Raw genomic sequence first — 17,456 nt, 5'->3', positions numbered from 1 at the left:
GAAAAACTCCCTAGAAAGGCCAAAACCTAGGAAGAAACCTAGAGAGGAACCAGGCTATGTGGGGTGGCCAGTCCTCTTCTGGCTGTGCCGGGTGGAGATTATAACAAAACATGGTCAAGATGTTCAAATGTTCATAGATGACCAGCATGGTCGAATAATAATAAGGCAGAATAGTTGAAACTGGAGCAGCAGCACAGTCAGGTGGACTGGGGACAGCAAGGAGTCATCATGTCAGGTATTCCTGGGGCATGGTCCTAGGGCTCAGGTCCTCCGAGAGAGAGAAAGAAAGAGAGAATTAGAGAGAGCATATGTGGGATGGCCAGTCCTCTTCTGGCTGTGCCGGGTGGAGATTATAACAGAACATGGCCAAGATGTTTAAATGTTCATAAATGACCAGCATGGTCGAATAATAATAAGGCAGAACAGTTGAAACTGGAGCAGCAGCACAGCCAGGTGGACTGGGGACAGCAAGGAGTCATCATGTCAGGTATTCCTGGGGCATGGTCCTAGGGCTCAGGCATATGTGGGATGGCCAGTCCTCTTCTGGCTGTGCCGGGTGGAGATTATAACAGAACATGGCCAAGATGTTTAAATGTTCATAAATGACCAGCATGGTCGAATAATAATAAGGCAGAACAGTTGAAACTGGAGCAGCAGCACAGCCAGGTGGACTGGGGACAGCAAGGAGTCATCATGTCAGGTAGTCCTGGGGCATGGTCCTAGGGCTCAGGTCCTCCGAGAGAGAGAAAGAGAGAAGGAGAGAATTAGAGAACGCACACTTAGATTCACACAGGACACCGAATAGGACAGGAGAAGTACTCCAGATATAACAAACTGACCCTAGCCCCCCGACACATAAACTACTGCAGCATAAATACTGGAGGCTGAGACAGGAGGGGTCAGGAGACACTGTGGCCCACTCCGAGGACACCCCCGGACAGGGGGTAAGCCTGCCACTGTACTAAGCCTGCCACTGTACGTTGACCAAACGGGCAGAAAACAATTGATTGGGCATGTTATGGAATAATCTATCATAGAGGGTTTATTTAATACTTATTAACAAATGTCCCTCAGACCTGAAGTATATTTGGTCATAAGACTATAAGCAAACAAGTAATGTTCACACGGTTAGGGAAAACCCTGCGTCCCTTGTCTCTTTCCGTATTGAATTTATACAAGTTGAGGTCCATCTCCTAAGAGAACTATGAGGGAGAGAAAACGGGTGATTGGAATGGGGCCGTGGCAGCCTTAATGTAAACTCACCTCCCCCCAACCAATCCTTGTGTGTTTAAATTGACTTTGTCATCTACAAGTCTCTGCTAGGTGAAGCCCCGCCTTATCTCAGCTCACTGGTCACCATAGCAGCACCCACCCAAAGCACGCACTCCAGCAGGTATATCTCTCTAGTCACCCCAAAAGCCAACTCCTCCTTTGGTCGCCTTTCCTTTTAATTTTACCTTTATTTAACTAGGCAAGTCAGTTGGCTGTATGTCATTGCCAACAAAGGGTATATAACAAAGTATTGAGATAAACTTTTGTTATTGACCAAATACTTATTTTCCACCATAATTTGCAAAAATAAATTAATACAAAAATTCTACAATGTGATTTTCTGGATTTTTTTCCCTAATTTTGTCTGTCATAGTTGAAGTGTATCTATGATGAAAATTACAGGCCTCTGTCATCTTTTTAAGTGGGATAACTTGCACAATTGGTGGCTGACTAAATACTTTTTTTGCCCCACTGTATGTATTGATCTATTGTGTAAATAGCCTTAAATTGGGCTTGATTGACAGCAATGTCTATGACATTGTTGAAAATATTCTTGAAATGAATTGGCTGTATGAATTGGCTTCCTATGACACTCCACTATCAGCCTCCTTTTTTATGACTCTGGTCTCTTTTTCTCCACATGTATGTTGGGCCTTTTCACACTGTTTTCCAATTCCATCCTCCACGTCTCCGCAGCCCAAAGCTCCAGATGTATCAGAGACAGCATCACACACGGCCTACGATAATCTCTCTAACCTATCACAGGCACACAGCCCCCCCCCCCCCCAGAATGCTTCACTTCATAGGTGAATTGGGCCAAAGGAACAGTTATCTTTCCCCACAGGGCCTGTATTGGGTAACTGTCCAACTGTTTACTGTGGAGAAGAAAATACAACGGCACTGCTAAAATGGAACTTCAGACATTCCAAAATGTCTGGGCCCTTCACTTGTGGTCGCTATTACGTTATTATGCCTCTCTTTGACCTGATATTTGCTTAACTGACAACTTGTACCTCACCTCCTAGAATACGAATGAAACCCCTCCTTTTGAGAGGCTCGTATTGTTTTGAGAGTTCCAGAATCCTTGTCGTTGCCCTTTGTCAACATTCCAGGCTCCTCCTGACAAAGCCTTCAGCGTACACAAAGAAGGGCAGGTGTGCGGTTGGTTGTGAACACTCAACATTGAAAGCAATCAGACTGGTTCCAATTGCTTGTATCTATACAAGGGGGTAGGGGATTGTTTTTCCCAACAGCGAGGCTGCTATCTAGGTAAGGGCAGAGCTTTCATTAAAACTTTAGCCCACTGCAAGATTAATGTGTGTAGTCTTGGGTGGTTTAATCTTCTAGTACTCTGGAGAGAGGGAGAGAAGAGATAGAAAGGGAGTGAGAGAGAGAGAGAGAGGGAAAGAGGGAGAGAGATAGAGGGAGAGGGAGAGGGAGATAGAGAGAGAGAGGGAGAGAGAGAGACAGACAAGAGACATAGGGAGGGACAGGGTGAGAGAGGGAAAGAGGGAGAGAGATAGAGGGAGAGAGAGGGAGAGCGATAGAGACAGACAGAGAGAGACAGAGAGAGACAGACAGACAGACAGACAGACAGACAGACAGACAGACAGAGAGAGCACCCGGCCTCACCCTACTAGAATCCGAAGTCAAATGTCTACTGTTTGCTGATGATCTGGTGCTTCTGTCACCAACCAAGGAGGGCCTACAGCATCACCTAGATCGTCTGCACAGATTCTGTCAGACCTGGGCCCTGACAGTAAATCTCAGTAAGACCAAAATAATGGTGTTCCAAAAAAGGTCCAGAAATACAAATTCCATCTAGACACTGTTGCCCTAGAGCACACAAAAAAACTATACATACCTTGGCCTAAACATCAGCGCCACAGGTAACTTCCACAAAGCTGTGAACGATCTGAGAGATAAGGCAAGAAAGGCATTCTATGCCATCAAAAGGAACATACATTTCAACATACCAATTAGGATCTGGCTAAAAATACTTGAATCAGTCATAGAGCCCATTGCCCTTTACGGTTGTGAGGTCTGGGGTCCGCTCACCAACCAAGACTTCACAAAATGGGACAAACACCAAATTGAGACTCTGCATACAGAATTCTGCAACAATATCCTCCATGTACAACGTAGAACACCAAATAATGCATGCAGAGCAGAATTAGGCCGATACCCACTAATTATCAAAATCCAGAAAAGAGCCGTTAAATTCTACAACCACCTAAAAGGAAGCAATTCCCAAACCTTCCATAACAAAGCCATCACCTACAGAGAGATGAACCTGGAGAAGAGTCCCCTAAGCAAGCTGGTCCTGGGGCTCTGTTCACAAACACAAACACACCCCACAGAGCCCCAGGACAGCAGCACAATTAGACCCAACCAAATCATGAGAAAACAAAAAGATAATTACTTGACACATTGGAAAGAATTAACAAGAAAACAGAGCAAACTAGACTGCTATTTGGCCCTAAACAGAGATTACACAGCGGCAGAATACCTGTCCACTGTGACTGACTCAAACTTAAGGAAAGCTTTGACTATGTACAGACTCAGTGAGCATAGCCTTGCTATTGAGAAAGGCTGCCGTAGGCAGACATGGCTCTCAAGAGAAGACAGGGAGACAGAGAGAGACAGGGAGGGACAGAGAGAGAGACAGAGAGAGGGAGAGAGTGGGACAGACAGAGAGAGACAGAGAGGGACAGAGAGAGATGGAGAGAGACATAGGGACAGAGAGAGAGGGAGAGAAAGAGACAGACAGATAGAGATAGGGAGGGACAGAGAGAGAGGGAGAGAGAGAGAGAGAGAGAGAGAGACAGACAGACAGACAGACAGACAGACAGACAGACAGACAGGGAGGGAGGGACAGAGAGAGAGGAGAGAGAGAGAGAGAGAGAGAGAGAGAGAGAGAGAGAGAGAGAGACAGGGAGGGAGGGAGAGAGAGAGATGAGGGTGGTGATGGTGTCACTCCAACCCTTCTAATCACAGGTTTTATAATTAAAGATGGAAAAAGAGAGGGATGAGAGAAGGAGGCCCTTATGCTAGAGTGCCAATACAACAACACAATAAGACAGTTATTTTGGGCTGAGTAAATGCAGCTAATGCCACACAGTGTATAGCCTGCTGTTAGGACATGTTAGATGTGTAGTCTCCCAAACTCTGTAATTAGCAGTAGTGTAAAGTACTTAAGTAAAAATAATTGAAAGTACTACTTAAGACGTTTTTGGGGGGGTATCTGTACTTTACTTTTTATATTTTTGATAACTTTTACTTCACTACATTTCTAAAGAAAATTAAGAACGTTTTTACTCCATACTATTTCACTGACACCCAAAAAGTACTCTTTATATATTGAATGCATAGCAGGAAAGAAAATGGTTTAATTTTCACACTTATCAAGAGAACATCCCTGGTTATTCCTACTGCCTCTGATCTGGTGGACTCACTAAACAGAGAACATCCCTGGTCATCCCTACTGCCTCTGATCTGGTGGACTCACTAAACAGAGAACATCCCTGGTCACCCCTACTGCCTCTGATCTGGAGGACTCACTAAACAGAGAACATCCCTGGTCATCCCTACTGCCTCTGATCTGGTGGACTCACTAAACAGAGAACATCCCTGGTCATCCCTACTGCCTCTGATCTGGTGGACTCACTAAACAGAGAACATCCCTGGTCATCCCTACTGCCTCTGATCTGGAGGACTCACTAAACAGAGAACATCCCTGGTCATCCCTACTGCCTCTAATCTGGTGGACTCACTAAACAGAGAACATCCCTGGTCATCCCTACTGCCTCTGATCTGGTGGACTCACTAAACAGAGAACATCCCTGGTCATCCCTACTGCCTCTGATCTGGAGGACTCACTAAACAGAGAACATCCCTGGTCATCCCTACTGCCTCTAATCTGGTGGACTCACTAAACAGAGAACATCCCTGGTTATTCCTACTGCCTCTAATCTGGTGGACTCACTAAACAGAGAACATCCCTGGTCATCCCTACTGTCTCTGATCTGGAGGACTCACTAAACAGAGAACATCCCTGGTCATCCCTACTGCCTCTGATCTGGTGGACTCACTAAACAGAGAACATCCCTGGTCATCCCTACTGCCTCTAATCTGGTGGACTCACTAAACAGAGAACATCCCTGGTCATCCCTACTGCCTCTAATCTGGTGGACTCACTAAACAGAGAACATCCCTGGTCATCCCTACTGCCTCTGATCTGGTGGACTCACTAAACAGAGAACATCCCTGGTCATCCCTACTGCCTCTAATCTGGTGGACTCACTAAACAGAGAACATCCCTGGTCATCCCTACTGCCTCTGATCTGGTGGACTCACTAAACAGAGAACATCCCTGGTCATCCCTACTGCCTCTGATCTGGAGGACTCACTAAACAGAGAACATCCCTGGTCATCCCTACTGCCTCTAATCTGGTGGACTCACTAAACAGAGAACATCCCTGGTTATTCCTACTGCCTCTAATCTGGTGGACTCACTAAACAGAGAACATCCCTGGTCATCCCTACTGTCTCTGATCTGGAGGACTCACTAAACAGAGAACATCCCTGGTCATCCCTACTGCCTCTGATCTGGTGGACTCACTAAACAGAGAACATCCCTGGTCATCCCTACTGCCTCTGATCTGGTGGACTCACTAAACAGAGAACATCCCTGGTCATCCCTACTGCCTCTAATCTGGTGGACTCACTAAACAGAGAACATCCCTGGTCATCCCTACTGCCTCTGATCTGGAGGACTCACTAAACAGAGAACATCCCTGGTCATCCCTACTGCCTCTAATCTGGTGGACTCACTAAACAGAGAACATCCCTGGTTATTCCTACTGCCTCTAATCTGGTGGACTCACTAAACAGAGAACATCCCTGGTCATCCCTACTGTCTCTGATCTGGAGGACTCACTAAACAGAGAACATCCCTGGTCATCCCTACTGCCTCTGATCTGGTGGACTCACTAAACAGAGAACATCCCTGATCATCCCTACTGCCTCTGATCTGGTGGACTCACTAAACAGAGGACATCCCTGGTCATCCCTACTGCCTCTGATCTGGTGGACTCACTAAACAGAGAACATCCCTGGTCATCCCTACTGTCTCTGATCTGGAGGACTCACTAAACAGAGAACATCCCTGGTCATCCCTACTGCCTCTGATCTGGTGGACTCACTAAACAGAGAACATCCCTGGTCATCCCTACTGCCTCTGATCTGGAGGACTCACTAAACAGAGAACATCCCTGGTCATCCCTACTGCCTCTGATCTGGCAGACTCACTAAACACAAATCCTTTGTTTGTAAGTGTCTGAGTGTTGCAGCCCCTGGCTATCCGTAAAATAAAATAAAAAGGCTTTTGGTGATGGGGGGTGGGGGGGGCTTATGGTCCCCAAAAGGCCGCCTCTGACTGGATGCGTAAGAATGGATGTGGGTACACAGTTATTGTGTGCCCCCTCCCATCAAAGTTGCCCAGTTGGATGTGGGTACACAGTTATTGTGTGACCCCCCCTCCCATCAAAGTTGCCCAGTTGGATGTGGGTACACAGTTATTGTGTGACCCCCCCCCCTCCCATCAAAGTTGCCCAGTTGGATGTGGGTACACAGTTATTGTGTGAGTTGCCCAGTTGGATGTGGGTACCCCCCCCCCTCCCATCAAAGTTGCCCAGTTGGATGTGGGTACACAGTTATTGTGTGACCCCCCCCTCCCATCAAAGTTGCCCAGTTGGATGTGGGTACACAGTTATTGTGTGACCCCCCCCTCCCATCAAAGTTGCCCAGTTGGATGTGGGTACACAGTTATTGTGTGACCCCACCCCCCCATCAAAGTTGCCCAGTCCTGGTCCAGATGACCAGTACCGACTTCAGACTGCTGTAACGACGAGCACGACAAAGTTCTGGAGGCAAAAAAGTGTACCGTTTTATTACATAAAAATTTTCCATACACACTATTTCATATTGCTTCAGACACAAGTTCATTTTTTTTTCTCCCCCCCGCCCCCCCTGTTAGAATAATTCCAGTTAAACAACTCTGTAACAAAATGTAGGTACAACATTTATGAAAATATAAATATCTCTAAACAGGTCAGTCCTGACCATACAAAGAATAAGGTAGAAACATTCATTACCAGTTTGTCAACTATTTGTTTTAAACATGTACGTTATTTAAAAGTCATTGAAGTTACATAACATAATACCATATATTGGTTTCCATATGGACACGCTCAAATATACTCTTTAAACTGGCATTCCAATATATCAAGTGGACTCAATGTCTTAGCAAAGATAGAGGAAAATGTACTCTCATGGTTCAACATAATCACAGTAAAACACTCAAACAATTTGGTCATGATGTATAAGTAAGTACAAGCCTTATAACAAATGGACCATTGTCAACAGAACAGCACATCAAACTAAGATCTGAACTTTTCTCAAATACACTTCTAGGATATTTCTAGACTGAGAATGTTTGCTTTGAAATATATAAGAATGAAATATGTTAAAGCTTAATACTGCTACTTAAGTTCTTTAGTGGGCCAACGTTTTTCAACTGTGGAAAATAAGTATACAAACAATTAGACAGAATAGCCCTTAAAAGGTTTAGAGATAACCAAAACGCTAGTATCGACTGATGATATCCTTTCGTTTCAACTCTGAATCCCTGTGACTATGTTAAACAAAGCCAAATACCAAACACCTGTTTAAAAAGCAAAGACAAACGATTATCAATATGACTAATAAATAAACCCCCCCCCCCAAAAAAATAAATAAAATGATCATCGGTATCTTTAGAAACATCGTTCCCCGAATGTCCTTCATAACGTCCCGACACTCACAAAACCTTGATAATCTAACGTTTCCATACCTTCACCACATTGTGCCTATTATCACTATTTTGTCTCTCTCTCTCTCTAAATGCTAAGACAATTTAAGTTTTTTTCTCTCTCTCTCTCTCTAAATGTTAAGACAATTTAAGTTTTTTTCTCTCTCTCTCTCTCTAAATGCTAAGACAATTTAAGTTTTTTTCTCTCTCTCTCTCTCTAAATGTTAAGACAATTTAAGTTTTTTTCTCTCTCTCTCTCTCTAAATGTTAAGACAATTTAAGTTTTTTTCTCTCTCTTTCTCTCTAAATATTAAGACAATTTAAGTTTTTTTCTCTCTCTCTCTCTAAATATTAAGACAATTTAAGTTTTTTTTTCTCTCTCTCTCTCTAAATGTTAAGACAATTTAAGTTGTTTTTTCTCTCTCTCTCTCTCTCTCTCTCTAAATGTTAAGACAATTTAAGTTTTTTTCTCTCTCTCTCTCTAAATATTAAGACAATGTAAGTTTTTTTCTCTCTCTCTCTCTAAATGTTAAGACAATTTAATTTTTTTCTCTCTCTCTCTCTCTCTCTCTCTCTAAATGTTAAGACAATTTAAGTTTTTTTCTCTCTCTCTCTCTCTAAATGTTAAGACAATTTAAGTTTTTTTCTCTCTCTCTCTCTAAATGTTAAGACAATTTAAGTTTTTTTCTCTCTCTCTTTCTCTCTAAATATTAAGACAATTTATTTTTATTTATTTTTTACTGAAGGTAATAGCTGTAAAACAGAAGACTGTTTAAGGCGTGGATACGAACAGTGAGATGCTACACTGAGAAATTCATGAACCGGAAACTGCAGGTAAAGTTGGACCAGCTGTTAATACATGTATTTATAATCTCAAACTCAACACGGCCACTAAAGTACCTTAATCCTCAACTTTTTATTATTTTTTATTTTTTTTAAACATTTTTTTGATAATTTTAAAATCAATCAAATTGATTATGTATGCTAAATTAGTATATGTATTTGTATATAGTGTGTCTACGAACTCCCTGCAATTCTCAGTAGTCTATACAAAAATAAAAGACATTTCAAAAACCAGGCACTCACTTTGATTGCATTAAGCACAACATAACATGTTTTTTTAAGGAGTTGCACGAATTGCAGCAGCCAAAAGATATATATATATATATATATATATATACACTACCATTCATAAATGTGTGGTCACTTCGAAATGTCCTTGTTTTTGAAAGAAATGCAACATTTTTTTTGTCCATTAAAGTAACATCAAATTGATCAGAAATACAGTGTATATATTGTTAATGTTGTAAATGACTATTGTAGCTGGAAACGGCTGATTTTTAATGGAATATCTACATACTGTAGGCGTACAGAGGCCCATTATCAGCAACAGTGAAAAGGCGACCCCCGGGATGCTGGCCTTCTAGGCAGAGTTGCACAGAAAAAGCCATATCTCAGACTGGCCAATAAAAATGAAAGGATTAAGGTGGGTAAAAGAACACAGACACTGGACAGAGGAACTTTGCCTAGTAGGCCAGCATCCCGGAGTCGCCTCTTCACTGTTGATGTTGAGACTGGTGTTTTGCGGGTACTATTTTATGAAGCTGCCAGTTGAGGACTTGTGAGGCGTCTGTTTCTCAAACTAGACACTCTAATGTACTTGTCCTCTTGCTCAGTTGTGCACCGGGGCCTCCCACTCCTCTTTCTATTCTGGGTAGAGTCAGTTTGCGCTGTTTTGTGAAGGGTGTAGTACACAGCATTTTACGAAATCTTCTTGGAAATTTCTCGCAAGGAATAGCCTTCATTTCTCAGAACAAGAAACTTCATCAGAAGTTCTTCGTTTCTCACCATTCTGAGCCTGTAATCGAACCCACAAATGCTGATGCTCCAGATACTCAACTAGTCTAAAGAAGGCCAGTTTTATTTCTTCTTTAGCTGTGCTAACATAATTGCAAAAGGGTTTTCTAATGATCAATTAGACTATTAAAATGATAAACTTGGATTAGCTAACACAACGTGCCATTGGAACACAGGAGCGATGGTTGCTGATAATGGGCATATGTAGATATTCCATACGAAATCTGCCGTTTCCAGCTACAATAGTCATTTACAACATTAACAATGTCTACACTGTATTGCTGATAAATGTGATGTTATTTTAATGGACAAAAAAAAGTGCTTTTCTTTCAAAAAACAAGGACATTTCTATGTGACCCCAAACTTTTGAACGATGGTGTATATAGTTTAATGTTCAGTACGTATGATTTAATTAAACATAAATAAATACACATTTCTTAACAACGACATTATGGCTTAATGTGCACAACGCAAAGAAATGAACACACGTACAAAGACAATTGGTAAAGCTAACCGAAATGGAAATGTGGAAATGTAAAATGGAGAAATGTAAAAATCGACATTGTTCTTCAAATGCAAAAGGAAAAATGATGTCAAAACAAATAAATATATTTTATATATAAATTAGAACCATAAAAAACTACTTGGATTCTAACAGTCGTCGTGTGAAGAAAATGAATAAGCTAACATCATATAGGTTGTTGTGATACATGACTTGAGTGCAGCGTTATAGTAGCAGCCAGCATATAGTAAACTACACAGAGGACATCTGCAGCTGAATCAGGTGGCTGTAAACAAGGGTCAACTGTAGCCCCCCCCTACCCCGCTCTCACTGCAACAGTTCACTCTTTTTGGTGGGAGTGGTGGTCTCTGGCTCCCCTGAGTCAGACACATTGATGGGGCTATCCCTGGAGAAGACTTCAGTGGACTCCCTCCACACGCAGTCGGCGATGGTCTTGAAAGTGTGGTTGCCGCACTTGGGCCTTACCTTCTGCGAGGCGTTGTTGACGATCTGCCGGCTGTTGGACGTGGCAATCTTGATCTTGAGTGCGGCGTCCACGCGGTCCACCACCGTGTAGGTGCTGATGCTGCCGTCCTCGAAGCCGATGATGATGTTGAGTGCCCGCTGGGACAGGCAGAGGAAGGTGGGCGTCTTGTAGAGGGAGCATGTCCCGATGCTCTTTCCATCCGCCAGACGCATCACGATCAGGTTGGACACCACACCCGCTTCGTCATCTTCATCGCAGTTCCGGAAGCAGATGTAGACCAGGTAGCGCCCGTCTCTGGACAGCTTCTGCCGCCAGATGATACCGGCGGCGTGAACGAGCCTCAGCTTCCCGCTGTGAAGGTCCAACACGTTAATGTTCTCGTCGCCCTTGGAGACAATGCCCAGTTTCCCATTTGGTGAAATCTGGAAGTCTTCCAGGTTTTTGAGGAAGTTAGTAGGCAGCTGGACGCGTCTGCAGACTGACTCGTCCGCCACGCTCCATATAAACACAGTCTCTGTCGATGTAATGAAGACCACGAAGTCAGGGCAGTCGGGAATAAGCTTGAAGTTGACAATGCTAATGCCGTCGTCACAGACAAACTTCTTAGAAATACTGCCTGACCAGAGGCTGACAGCGAGCAGCTTGTTTTTAGTAGTTCCCACTAGGAAGGTGTTTGCGGTGGTGATCAGTGCGTTCTGGAGGGTCACCAGTATGTTGCACACTTTGTGTCCGGTGGCCAGCCTCCAGACTCGGGAGCAGTTTTGTTCGCAGAGGGACACCACGAACTGGTCGTTGTGGGTCATCAGGAGCTGGGATATCTTCTGTCCGTTGATGCGGAAAATGTTTTCGCCGGTGGACGTATGCCAGATGTACTGGCTGCACTTATCATCCGACGTCACCATGAGATCCCCGGAGGAGGTCAGGACACAGTTCTCCACCAAGCCCTCGTGCTTGAAGACAGTCTCGATGAAGCCTGTGCTGAAGTTCCACTTGTGGATGGCTTCGGAGCCGTCCATTGTGAACACAAAGTCTTCCCTTCCAGAGAGCTGTAAACTCTGGATCCTCTTACCTGTTTTGTCAATGTTGGACATGGCGGTGATGATGTCAATGTCCCAGACTGATAGCACTCCACTGCTGGCCACAGACAGGAGCAGGTTGTGGTGGGTGGACTTGATGAGTTTAATGATGGCCCCAGAGATCTCAATCAGGCTGGCCATGCACTGCCCACTGTCCCTCCTCCACACAAATATGGACGACGTGTTCTCCATGGAGGCCACGATACTTTGGCCATTTTTGGAGAGGACTGCAGCCACGAAACGCTCTGCCCGCTTGGCCTTGAACTTCTCTGCCATCTTCCACAACTTGGTGTCCAGGACCTCGATGCTCTTGTCTTTGCAGATGAGGATGGAGTGCTGGTCTTCTGACAGCTCAATGCCTACGACCTCGTTCTCGTCCCCCCGGCAGTCGTAATCTTCCATCAGTCTGGGGTTGTTAATCTCTTTGGTGTTCCACACCGACAGGCTCCCCTCATTATCGATCATCACCATCTGGTGAATGGTGTCCAGGACTAAGATGGACTTGACGAATCCCCCGGAAAACTCGGACGTGACCGTGGCTAGCTTGTCCCCGGTGCCCAGATGGAAGATGGACGTGGTGTTGAGATACTGACCACAGAAGGCATACATTCCATCCGGGGAGCATTGGACGCAGGTGACCTCGTACCAGCAGTGGAACTGGTAGAGGGGCCAGCCGTAGAGCAGATCGATCACATTAACGTCTTTACTGGCCTCTAGCCAGGCCAAGGCATGATGGCTGGCCAGTGTGAATCCGTTGATGAAAGCCACCCCTCCTGTGATACCACAGTGCTTGGAGCCCTTGATGTCTACTTCGGACAGCAGGCAGGACTTATGGTTGTCATAAATGAGCAGCGTATTCTTGGTGGTTGCCACGACCAGGTACTTCTCGTCGCTGGTTAGTCTGATCCCCAGGACAACTGAGCGGGCCGTGTCTATCTGCCGGAGGAGCTGCCTGCTCTCCACGTCCCATGTGCTGACGGACCCATCGTCCAGGGCCACGAGGACAATGTTGGGGGCTAGGGTGGGCAGGATCTCCACTATCTGCATGTAGCTGGAGCACAGCGGCAGTCTTTCAGGGCTGTAGGTGACATCCATGGAGGAGTGGAGGGGCACGATGGAGCAGTACTTGGGGCCGTCCTTGTCGCACTCCAGGAGGAGGTGTCGAAGCTTTGGTAGGGAGGTTACCACAGGGAGGAGCCTCTGCTGCAGCTCTGCAGACAGGGATGCCGGATTATTCATCACTTTGACCTTGATGCTGCGCAGTGTGGTGGCCAAGAACTTGAGTTCTTTCTCCTGGGAGTAGCTGTAGGCTACGTCGATGTCGGTCAGCGCCTTCTCAAACTGCCCTATCTTGATCATGGTGTAGAGCCAACTGAAGTTCATGATGACCCCGTACATGAGGTCGTCTGTGCGGCCACTCCGAGTCAGGTGGTAGAGGAGCTCTGTCATCTTCCTGTGGTTGACGAAGAAGATGTCAGGCTCCAGGAGGTTGCACTGGAACACCCAGGGCTGCTCAGGGGTCTGCCTGTCATAGGAGTACTTCTCAGCGGATGCTTCTTTGTGGGACGGCTGCTGGGGGTGGGGGCTCTTGTGTTGGGAGATGTTGAGCGAGGCAAAGTGGTTGTTGTCGCAGTGGAAGATCTTTTTCCTGCCGCCCGACCACGCCCCCAGGAAGTACTCGGCCAGGAGGCTGTGCATCTGGTGCACGTCCTCCTCATTGCTAAGATACAGCTTCTGGGCGATGAGGTGCAGATGTCTATTGGCCCACACCATCAGAGTAACGTTTCTCACCTGCCTCTCCACCAGGTACCCCTCCAGTTCCTCTTTCAGCCTCGCCACCAGGTCATAGGAGATCCTCAGCGGGTTTTTTAGATTTGAACTGACCATGATGTCTCCCAGCACACTGTTATCCAGTGACAAAATATCCTCCAGCTCTACCTCCGTTAAGCCTGCCTTGGCCATGGTAATGTATCCCAGCGCCCTGAACACGAACCGCTGCCCCAGCTTGTTCTCCACCGAGTAGAAGAGCTGCTCGATGCTCTCGTGCACGGTGGAGCACAGCGAACGGTCGTCCACGTCCTTGTGCGAGCGCCAGTGTACCACCTCCCGGTAGACGAGGTTGACGAACATGGGTAGCGTGCACTTGGCCAGCGCTTCATTGACATAGATCTGCTGTCCCGAGGTCACCTTCCTCTTCAACCCCAGCAGCTGCTGCTTCAGTGTTTGACTACAGGTCTTGCGGTCACGCTGCACCAGCTCTACGTAGCGTCCTTCATCATGGATCAAACAGCGGAGTTTTTGGAGGATTCCGTGCTTGTTGGGTAATGTTGAGACAACGATGCGGACAGTGCGAGGCAGGTGGGCGGGAAGCCACCACAGCTTGCGGGCCTCGTCGGCCTCTGAGAGCTGCTCCAGCGCATCCAGGATGATGACCAGGGGCCGCTGGAAGGAGGACTCCCCAAGGAGGTTGACTAGCAGCTCCGTCATCTCCTGGATCTTGTTGGGCAGGAAGTGGATCAGGCAACGGTAGTTGATGGCTATCTGCTCGCAGATGCTCTGGAGTAGGGTACGCAGATTTGTGGCAAACTCTGAGGAGCCCACGAAGCGGACAATGACTACCGGGTCTGTCTCGGGGCCCATCTCCGTCTGGAGCCACGTGTAGGCCTGGAAATGACAAAGAGAGAGAGAGAAAAGATATTTAGTCACTTTCTCAAGGATGGTTGTCTTACATGAAGGAGCTCTGTGAAGAGATACGCAACTCAGAGAGAGAAAACATACAAGGCCATGTTTTCAATAATGGATTGCATTTATAAAACAGTTTTCAAAGCCTCAAAGCGCGTTCCACTGTAAGGGAAGGGTTATCTAACCGGAAAAAGCTCTGTGAAAAAAATGTGATATACAGTTGTGTCGTTCATTTTGTGTTATTGTGCAATTTCTAATTAGCTTTAGCTTTTTGCAATCATTTTTACCCAATCAATATTTACTCTGTGTGACTCAGAAGACAACATACAGCTCTACTAAAGTGGAGGGAGCTTGAATTTCTATTCGGAAAACATTGGGCGTGATGTGATGCCAAGGTTAGAGCAGTGTACAGAGGACAGAGGTCTGCTTCAATACCAGGTATTCTGTCTCCTGGGGACATATACTTTACAAATAGAACCGCAATGAATGTGAACTCAGTTTGTAGAGTTGATACATTATTCAAGAGATCCTGTTTTAAGCTGTCCTCTCCACGCCAAGGCCATGAGGTAAACAGAAAAACAACAAGCCAAAATGTAAACATTTTCAAGAGTTAGATAGACGTTGCCTGATCCCAGATCTGAGGACGACTGGCCAGTCTGGTGCCCAGTGCATATCTCAGATATGTGAGTCTAAAAATGCCTGATCCCAGATCTGAGGACGACTGGCCAGTCTGGTGCCCAGTGCATATCTCAGATATGTGAGTCTAAAAATGCCTGATCCCAGATCTGTTTGTGCTATAGTCTACTTCATTGTCATTGTCAAGTCAAATCATGTTTTGCACAAGAACTCTACAAGGAATTGGCATGAGTGCAGAAACAGACTGGCAGCCATGCAGGCTAAGATAGAAGAAGTTTCCAATGACTTTCCCAACATGAGAAATATTTCATGAATCAGTGTTGCTCCCTGTTTCCCTTGTTTCATACATATTTATAGTTTCATTCAATCATTCACCAAGGCCCCCTGCTGTGATTCCTAGAATCCTTCCTAGACTATAGCAGTGTGTGTGTGTGTGTTAGTGCGGGTGTGTGTGTGTTAGTGCGGGTGTGTGTGTCTACATGTGGGACTGGGACTGTGTGGATTCTATTGTACGTGACACGCATGGCACGTAGAATCCAGGGGCCTCATTTCTGACCGTAAATGTCACACTAAATATCTATGTGGCAACTCCAAGGAGACCAGGTCTCAGAGCTCATCATGACAGATATAGAGTTAGTGACTAAAATCTGTGACAGTCTGTGACAGTCTGCTCTGGTCGACAGGCTGTCAACAGATCCCCCCCCTCTCCCTCCCTCCCTCCCTCCCTCCCTCCCTCCCTCCCTCCCTCCCTCCCTCCCTCCCTCCCTCCCTCCCTCCCTCCCTCCCCAGAAGCAGCAGGGAGAAGAAAATAAAGGAGAAGGCTTTTATATCTACTATATCTAGCACTCTGATCTATGTGACAACTCTGAACAATCTATGTCACCTGTGATAAATTAACTGTCAACTGTGAGATATTAGAGGTGAAGGAATCTATTATAAAGGTCAAGAAGCAGGGCAGAGTGACTGCACTGTGTGGGCTCCCTTGCAACATGACCCTAACATGACCTGGGCAAACAGACGGCCCAGTAACAGACAGGCCAGTAAGTGAACAGTGACCTCGCACGCACACACACACACACACACACACACACACACACACACACACACACACACACACACACACACACACACACACACACACACACACACACACACACACACACACACACACACACACACACACACACACACACAAAGATAGGCACAAGTGCATAGTTGATGGATGGAATGACATGCAGCAAACTAACACAGATGGATAATGCATGCGTAGCGAGCACATCTACACCCTTGCGTACTCTTACACACAGACAGACGCACTCAAGCGGACGAACACAGATAGACCCCAAAATTTACATTATCCCTCACACAAATGCCTTATTGTGATTGCTAAAGCCTTTCATTTTATTATTGCAACATCTAAACCAGGAAGTCCCATTAAGACCCCCAACAGTACAGTCAATCACCTGTTTGGCCACCTGGGCCAGCAGCAGTGTCTTCCCCGTGCAGGGCCCACCGTAGACCACCAGGGGGCTCATCCTACTCCCTTTAGACGGCAGCAGATACTCCTGCACCAGGTCCAGCGTCTCGCTCTTATAATCGTAGAAGGCCGAGAAGTTCTTACACAGGGAGAGGTGCTGGAGGATCTCGTCGTACAAGGGGTCGGTCTCTGTGTCAAAGTTCTGCTGGACCGTGGCCTGGATGATGTCCACCATATCCTCGTAGAACTGTTTACACAAGCCTTCAACGTAGTGGCTCTCCACTTCCTGGGAGTAGCCTAGCTTCATGTCGCAGTGCGTCACAGAGGAGTAGACCCGGAGGTTGGACGAGGCCACCACCGTGGGGATAAACTCGTCTCGTACTTTTAAAAGACGTTCGTAGGCTTCCTGGTTACGCATGACACGGTCCTCGGCGACGACGATGTCCATGTACTTGGCCATCTCCGGGAGTTTGGCGTGCCGGTCGAAGTTGGAGATCTTGCGGATATAGCAGACACACTTCTTGAGGAAGGCAGGCGTTTGTTTGCCCAAGGCAAAGTCCAACTCATCCTCCAAGGCTGAAAAACGGGAGAGAAAAAACAAACAAACAATCAATTAA

At 46.1% G+C, this 17,456-nt stretch overlaps 1 protein-coding gene across 1 annotated transcript in view; it reads right to left on the bottom strand.

Moving 5' to 3' along the window:
- Positions 1–10,807: 10,807 nt before the first annotated feature.
- Positions 10,808–17,456, bottom strand: part of LOC139379488 (NACHT and WD repeat domain-containing protein 2) — an 81,299-nt gene continuing 74,650 nt past the window's right edge. Inside the window, exons 6-7 of the mRNA XM_071122304.1 lie at positions 16,826–17,415; positions 10,808–14,708 (exon numbers count right to left, since the gene is read on the bottom strand). Coding sequence (XP_070978405.1) covers positions 10,809–14,708; positions 16,826–17,415 — 4,490 coding nt within the window. The 3' untranslated portion in view covers position 10,808. The remainder of the gene's footprint in view (positions 14,709–16,825; positions 17,416–17,456) is intronic.

The sequence above is a fragment of the Oncorhynchus clarkii genome, chromosome 21 (genome assembly GCF_045791955.1).
Source record: "Oncorhynchus clarkii lewisi isolate Uvic-CL-2024 chromosome 21, UVic_Ocla_1.0, whole genome shotgun sequence".
NCBI classification, from domain to species: domain Eukaryota; kingdom Metazoa; phylum Chordata; class Actinopteri; order Salmoniformes; family Salmonidae; genus Oncorhynchus; species Oncorhynchus clarkii.
This window is presented reverse-complemented; position numbering and strand designations above follow the sequence as displayed.